The 7959-nt window shown below is 46.8% G+C and overlaps 1 protein-coding gene and 2 non-coding genes across 3 annotated transcripts; 2 read left to right on the top strand and 1 right to left on the bottom strand.

Moving 5' to 3' along the window:
• Positions 1-828: 828 nt before the first annotated feature.
• On the top strand, positions 829-1494 carry LOC144485044 (histone H1-like). The gene has a single exon (XM_078203346.1). The coding sequence runs from the start codon at positions 829-831 to the stop codon at positions 1492-1494; it is 666 nt and encodes a 221-aa protein (XP_078059472.1).
• A 5101-nt stretch (positions 1495-6595) lies between these two features.
• trnas-gcu (transfer RNA serine (anticodon GCU)) lies at positions 6596-6677 on the bottom strand. Its single transcript has one exon. It is a non-coding gene; the product is annotated as a tRNA-Ser (tRNA).
• A 346-nt stretch (positions 6678-7023) lies between these two features.
• Positions 7024-7095, top strand: trnaw-cca (transfer RNA tryptophan (anticodon CCA)). Its single transcript has one exon. It is a non-coding gene; the product is annotated as a tRNA-Trp (tRNA).
• The last annotated feature ends 864 nt before the right edge of the window (positions 7096-7959 follow it).

Genomic DNA, 7959 nt, shown 5'->3' on the forward strand with positions numbered 1-7959 from the left:
TGCAGCGGTTCCAGAAGGCAGCTCTTCACCACCTACCCAAGGGCAATTAGGGATGGGCAACTAATGCTGACCCAGACAGCGACACTCATATCCATGAATGAATTCAAAGACAATCTGCGGGGAGCGGGCTTCAGAGTGTTTAATAGTTACTGAGGCGAAAATCTATAACGACGCCCCCGGGATACAGAGCAAAGGCTAAAAGGAGGAGAAATTCCGTCCTGGGACCTTCCAGTTGGTAAATGTTTTGTCCTGTGAATGTGTAGGTGTGAATATTGTGTAAGAGAGAGTGTATGAAAGGGACGGGCGGGTCAGACTAATCCAACTGTGTTTGTGTGTCTGTTCTGATCATGAGATCACCGAGTCCCTCTTGTGTAAAATAAAACAATTTTCCAATCAAAGATTCCCTTAATCCCCCTGCTGAGCCCCAAAGTGAGATTTCAAGGCAAATGGTTCGCTAAATTGAAGATTTGAGTGGAAAAGTCGAGAACATGTCAGCTATCGCGTGTGAGAGCGCGATCAGTGCAGCAGTAAAACGGGTTTCAGTGGAAAATGGAGTTCTCAGTTCGAGTTAAACCTTTTCAACAGCAAACATTCGTGTGTCAGAGACATGAAGGATGTGAGCTGGATCTCTGGAGAGGCGGAATTTCATTGCAATGGGAGAGTTTGTTAGGAGAGAGAAACACAGAGAGGCTGGAGGAGCCGGGAGCTGACAGCAGCTTGTCTCTGCTCCGTCCGCTCACTGCCTTTAAGTTGCTCTGTGCCGCCACCACTGGGTTCATTTCGGATCCAGTTCTGACTCTCACACAGATTTTCCACACACTCTCGGATATGACTGAAACTGCAGCCGCCGAAACGGCTCCTGCAGCCGCTCCCGCTCAAGTGAAGTCTCCCAGGAAGAAGAAGGCGGCTCCCCGACCTGCGGCAGCCGGTCCCAAGTTAGGCGAGCAGATCCTCAATGTTGTGGCGGGTTGTAGCGATCGCAAGGGGATGTCCCTGGCCGCGATAAAGAAAGCTTTGGCTGGCAGCGGAGTGGATGTGGGGAAGCGCTGCTCCCAGATCAGGTTAACTATCAAGAGGAAGGTGGAGAAAGGCTCTCTGGTGCAGACAAAGGGACAGGGCGCCTCCGGCTCCTTCAAACTCGCTAAGAAGGAAAACCCGGGGAAAATGGGAAAGAAGGTGAAGACACCAACAGCCAAGAAATCTTTAGTAAAGAAAACAGCGGCCAAGAAGGTGACAACAAAGAAAGCAGCAGCCAAGAAACCCGCAGCAAAGAAACTCGCAGCAAAGAAAACTCCAGTGAAGAAATCAACAGTGAAGAAAACAAGCAGCAAGAAGGCGGCAACTCCAAAAAAGGCGGTGAAGAAAGCAGCCCTGAAGAAAAAGTCTCCTGTGAAGAAGGTGACGGGCGGAAAGTCTGTCAAAAAAGTGACAAAATCGAAGGCCAAACCCAAAGTGAAAGCAGCAAAAGCGAAGAAAGCGTCAGGAAAGAAGTGAAACAACCCGAGCAAATTGTAAACCTCTGAACCCAAAGGCTCTGCTCAGAGCCACCCACATCTCTCAGGAAAGAGCTGATCCCGCAAGAAAATGATTCCTGTCCCGCGGCCCGGTTCATTCTCAATAGAGATCATTTCAAATTCAGACTAAAGCGAAACACAGCAGAGGCTGAATTTCATTTGCTCAATCGCCACTTTCTCTCATAATAAAGATGTCTGGTAGATTCAGTAACACTGGCGGCTCAACACCGCATTCGCGCTTCATTTTTAACCGAATCCCTGCAGTGCAGAAGGAGGCCAATCGTCCCATCGAGTCTGCACCGACCACAATCCCACCCAGTCCGGATCCCCATGACCCTATTTACTCCCCGACACTCCGGTGCAATTTAGCATGGCCAGTCAACCGAACACGCACTTTGGTGTGCGGGAGGAAACCGGAGAAAGCCGAGGGAGAATGTTCAAACTCCACACAGACAGTGACCTCAGCCGGGAATCGAACCCAGGTGCCTGGCGCTGTGAGACGGCAATTCTTAGGCAAACATCAATGTCAGGAGTGGGATTTGAACCCACGCCTCCAGAGGAGACTGCGGCCTTAGACCGCTCGGCCATCCTGACTCCCTTAATTTTAACACATGAGATTGCCCCAAGCAGCTTCAATTCAGTGTTTGCCAACAGCGAGAAGCAGATGTGTGTGAGGATGTTGCGGAGGAAGATTCTTGCTATAGAATCGACTGTGTTTCGGTCGGAATATGACTGACTGGGAATTATTACGGACCAGGTTTAAAAACACAAAAGAACAAAGTCACGACCCGAAACGTTAACTCTGTCTCTCTCTCTCTTCATAAAAGCTGCCGGAGCTGCTGATTATTTGCAGCATTTCCTGTTTGATTCTATATTTCAAAGTTGCGGGTTTGTGGAAACACTTGTTTGTGACGGGTTTGTTTGGGGAGCTGTGTTTCGCTTCCATTGTTAATAAACGGGTTGAAATTGGCGGTTGCAGAAACTGGAGGTGGAGCTGAAAGATCAGGGGCCGTTCTGTGTGTGTGTGTCAGTCCGGCTCTCTCCTCCCTCCCGCTCTGTGTTTATTCTTCACTCTGTCTCCTCCCCTCTCTGCTCTCTCACTCCGCCTTCCTCAGTCAGGTCGGGGCGGGCTGTATAAAAGGAGCCTGAAAGATTTCCTCTCATATTGTGCAGAGATCTGAGTGAAGAATCATCATGTCTGGCAGAGGAAAAGGACAGTAAGAAGTCTCACAACACCAGGTTAAAGTCCAACAGGTTTATTTGGTAGCAAATACCATAAGCTTTCGGAGTGCTGCCCCTTCGTCAGATGGAGTGAAAATCTGTTCTCCAACAGTGCACAGAGACACAGAAATCAAGTTACAGAATACTAATTAGAATGCAAATCTCTACAGCCAGCCAGGTCTTAAAGGTACAGATAATGTGGGTGGAGGGAACATTAAACACAGGTTAAAGAGATGTGTATTGTCTCCAGACAGAACAGCTAGTAAGATTCTGCAAGATCAGGGGGAAAGCTGTGGGGGTTACTGATAATGTGACATAAATCCAACATCCCGGTTTAGGCCGTCCTCATGTGTGCGGAACTTGGCTATCAGTTTCTGCTCAGCGACTCTGCGCTGTCGTGTGTCGTGAAGGCCGCCTTGGAGAACGCTTACCTGAAGATCCAAGGCTGAATGCCCGTGACTGCTGAAGTGCTCCCCCACAGGAAGAGAACAGTCTTGCCTGGTGATTGTCGAGCGGTGTTCATTCATCCGTTGTCGTAGCGTCTGCAGGTACCTGATACGCTGCAGGAAAGGATGTCCCGAGGCATGGTACATTGGGGAAACCATGCAGACGCTACGACAACGGATATCAGTGGTATAATTACTTCTAAGGAATTCGCAAGGGCAAGGGGATCACAGTGTCCGTGTATGAATATAAGGGGTTAATTCACATTCACTGAAAATGAGTGAATCTCCGTCACTCGCTCTCTCTCACACACACACCCACACAAGCACTCACAGACCAACACTCACACATCTCCCACCACGACAGATGGCGAAATTCAAAATCAATAAAAATATCTGGAATTAAAGGCCTTGAATCAACTTTCGTAAAAAAAGACAACTAAAGCACTAATGCTCTTCAGGGAAGGAATTCTTACCTGGACTGGCTTACATACAACTCCCGACCCACAACAATGTTGTAGGCCCTCGGAGGTGGCCTACCAAGCCACTCAGTTCAAAGGAAATTTGGAGACCTTGGCCTTGTGGTATCATCGCTGAAATCTGAAACTGAGCTCGTATTCTGGGGACCCGGGTTCAAATCCTGACAAGGCAGTGGAATTTGAATTCAATAAAAAATATGTGGAATTAAGGATCTCCTGATGACAATGAAACCTTTGTCGATTGTTGTATTAATCTATCTGGTCCTCTCGGGACCAAAATCTGCCGTCTTTACACAGTCTGGCCGACATGTGATTCCAGAGCCACAGCAATGTGGTTGACTCTCAATTGCCCGCAGGCAACTAGAGTTGGGCAATAAATACTGGTCAGCCAGTGGCACCCATATCCCATGAATTAATTTTTTTTTAAATGCAAGCCCAGTCAGCAACGCTGAAAAAATGCATTTAAGATTCAGAATGAGGAGATCCATCAACTCATTTACAATCCCAGAGTTTGCAAATACAGAATGGATTCCAAACTAGTTTACTGTTCTGGGAGCTGACCGCCAGAACAAATTGCTTGTACACGCACAGTTCTACCAACAGAATCAGAAAGATCCCAATCCTCGAAAATCAGCAGATAATGCAAAACATATTCTGAATATGGCACAGATATGAAGGTAAAGTTACCATCATCCCAAATGACCATCCGCTGTTCCCCATCTCAACAGGGAGACAGGTGATCAAGAAGGCAAATGGGATGTTGGCCTATATCGCGAGGGGGATAGAATATAAAAGCAGGGATGTCTTGATGCACCTGTACAGGGCATTGGTGAGGCCGCAGCTGGAATACTGTGCGCAGTATTGGTCCCCTTATATGAGGAAGGATATATTGGCATTGGAGGGAGTGCAGAGAAGGTTCACCAGGTTGATACCGGAGATGAGGGGTTTGGATTATGAGGAGAGGCTGAGGAGATTGGGTTTGTACTCGTTGGAGTTTAGAAGGATGAGGGGGGATCTTATGGAGACTTATAAGATAATGCGGGGGCTGGATAGGGTGGAGGCGGAGAGATTCGTTCCACTTAGTAAGGAAGTTAAAACTAGAGGACACAGCCTCAAAATAAAGGGGGGTCGGTTTAAGACAGAGTTGAGGAGGAACTTCTTCTCCCAGAGGGTGGTGAATCTCTGGAATTCTCTGCCCACTGAGGTGGTGGAGGCTACCTCGCTGAATATGTTCAAAGCGCAGATGGATGGATTCCTGATCGGTAAGGGAATTAAGGGTTATGGGGATCAGGCGGGTAAGTGGTACTGATCCACGTCAGATCAGCCATGATCTTATTGAATGGCGGGGCAGGCTCGAGGGGCTAGATGGCCTACTCCTGCTCCTATTTCTTATGTTCTTATGTTCTTAATGGTGTTGATTTAGCCTCAGGATTACTACACCTCAGGCGAGGGGCAAGGCTGAAAATATCTAATAGCACATCTGCATTTTCTTTGCCGTAAATTTGTATAAACTTCTTGTTTTCAGTTATAAACTGGAGGATACAGTATGTTTTATTAACGGCTCTTAAAAACTGTCCTGCCACCTTCAATGACATATACACATGTCCAAATATGTCCTGCTGTTCTTGCACCCCGTTTTGGAATTAAATCCTTTATTTTATATTGTCGCTTTGTGTTATTCCCACCAAAATGAATCACTTCATTCATCATCTGCCACATGTCCTCCCATTCCACCAACCTGTCTGTGTCCTTTCGGAGTTCGACTGGAATTTCTGTAGCTCTTTTCACAACCATAGGACGTCCCAAAATATTTTAATGATGAGAAAGTATTTTTGAAATGTAATCGCTGTCCAATTGCTGAACTTTTCAACTGTCTGTTCGACGACATCAGAAATTGCCAGATGGGAACGGGGAATAGTTGCTGCAGCAATGTCTCTGTGGCACAAAGAATGGCATTTTTGATTTGATTTCATTTGATTTATTATTGTCACATGTGTTAACATACAGTGAAAAAATATTGTTAAAGTATTGTTTCTTGTGCACTATATAGACAAGGCATACCATTCATAGAGAAGGAAACAAGGGAGTGCAGAATGTAGTGTTACAGTCATAGCTAGGGTGGAGAGAAAGATCAACTTCATGCAAAGTAAGTCCATTCGAGGTAAGTCTGTGAGTTCGGAAGTTCAGGATCCAGTCGCAGAGGGAGGTGCCGAGGCCCAGGCCACAGAGTTTGGAGATGAGTTTCCAGGGAATAATGGTGTTGAAGGCTGAGCTGTAGTCAATAAATAGGAGTCTGACAGAGGTATCCTTGTTATCTAGGTGTTCCAGGGTTGAGTGCAGGGCCAGAGAAATGGCGTCTGCTGTGGACCTGTTTGCGGCAGTGGGTACCAGCATGTTAGACTGCTCGTCATTGTCTTGTGAAATGTTCAAAGGTTGTGGGCCCGAATCTCATCGGAGTCAGCTTTCTGGGTAAAATTTGAAGAAATTAGGAACTGGTGTGTCAATCTTCTCAGAGAAGCGAAACTGCCGCCTCGAACTTGGAGGACATTCGGCCCATCAAGCCTACACCGACAACAATCCCACCCAGAATGAATCCCCGTGACCCCATATATTTACCATGCTCATCCCCCTGACACTAAGGGGCTATTTCGCATGGCCAAACCAGCTAACATGGCACTAATTTTCATGGTTGACCTGCCGATTCTGGAAAGACAAAATCTGCCACTGGCGTCTGCTTTGGAGCTTCCGAACCACATGTTGACATGGTGGCAAACTCGTGTCCAAAGCGGGTGCCCTGATTTGAATTGACTGTCAGATCGAGTTTCTCAGAGGATGAGAATTCTGGGAATATGGAATTGTTCTGGACTATTCTCTCAAGTCTGTGTGTTCAAACTTCATCTTGGTTCCGTGAACCTCAAAACACTGAACGAACCAGCACCGACGAGGATGGGATTCGAACGCACGCGTGCAGAGCACAATGAATTAGCAGTCCATCGCCTTAACCACTCGGCCACCTCGTCACGCAATGACTTCTCACCAAGCTTTGACAAAGGGCTCGAAATGTCTGGGCTTGAAATGTCAGCTCTTTTCTCTCCTTGCGGATGCTGCCAGACCTGGTGAGATTTTCTAGCGTTTTCTCTTTTGACTTCTCACCAAACCAGGGTGTTTTAACACCCGTAACAAAGAACATATTTCTCCCGCAGGATAATGCTGTGTTGCTGCTTTCTTGCTAATCCGGTTCGCTGCTACTCTTCCATTCGGTGTGTAACCACAGAAAGTAAAGAGGGAGACAGTTCCATTCCCTGGTCCCAGTTTGATTTTGAATTCACCGAACATAACCCGGATGTAAAATGCAGCAAGCAGTCTGAGCTTGTGGCGCAACGGTAGCGCGTCTGACTCCAGATCAGAAGGTTGCGTGTTCAAATCACGTCAGGCTCATGAAGCTTTTCAGCGTCTGATTTTGTGTCTGGGTAAAATTGGTATCTTGGTAAAGTTGATTGTTTGCAATTGTTCCCGAAATGACAAATTTCAAGACGATGGTCGAAATGATATTTTAGGGATGCTTCCGGTTCGCATGCTCAGTTTTGTTTTTGCACAGTTTTATATCTGAAACAATGTGTCAGAGTTGTGAGGTGTTCATTGCTTGCAAAATTAAAGCAAGGTCCACAGACTCAGATGTTCCTATGGGTCATCAAAGGAGACAGCTGACTGTGGCGATTTCACAGGATGATTCACACGTCAAGAGAGGAGCAAGGCTTCGAAGCCGGGCCTTCATGAACAATCTCAACCGATACAGGAATTAATCCCGTGCTTTTGGCTGAATAAGCTGTCCAACCATTTAATGAAAGGACAACTCTCCGAAAGCCCATGCTCCCAAATAAACCTGTTGGACTTTCACCTGGTGTTGTGAGACTACTTCCTGTGAACCTGGGACATATGCGCTGTGTTCCCAGTTAATGAAAATCAAGATGATGAAACAAATTTACTGTCGAGAAAACCCAGATTTACCTTTGGGCAGCAGCCGAATGTTACTATTTGATGTTGGTGAGAACATGATAGCAGATGATGGTTTCGATCCATCGACCTCTGGGTTATGGGTCCAGCCACTCTGCCTCGAAACGTTGCCGCTTCCTGTCTATTCCTGTTGCGTGGGTGAGAGGAAACTATTCATTGTCTTTGTATTTCAAACAAGACCCACGTGTTGGGAAGCGCACCCTGGCTGGACAATAACACTTAACATCAGCCCGAATCAAACAGACAGAGAAAGACACACAGAGAAGCAGTAAGAGATGATCAGGACAC

This window comes from Mustelus asterias, unplaced genomic scaffold (genome assembly GCF_964213995.1).
Source record: "Mustelus asterias unplaced genomic scaffold, sMusAst1.hap1.1 HAP1_SCAFFOLD_152, whole genome shotgun sequence".
NCBI lineage: Eukaryota > Metazoa > Chordata > Chondrichthyes > Carcharhiniformes > Triakidae > Mustelus > Mustelus asterias.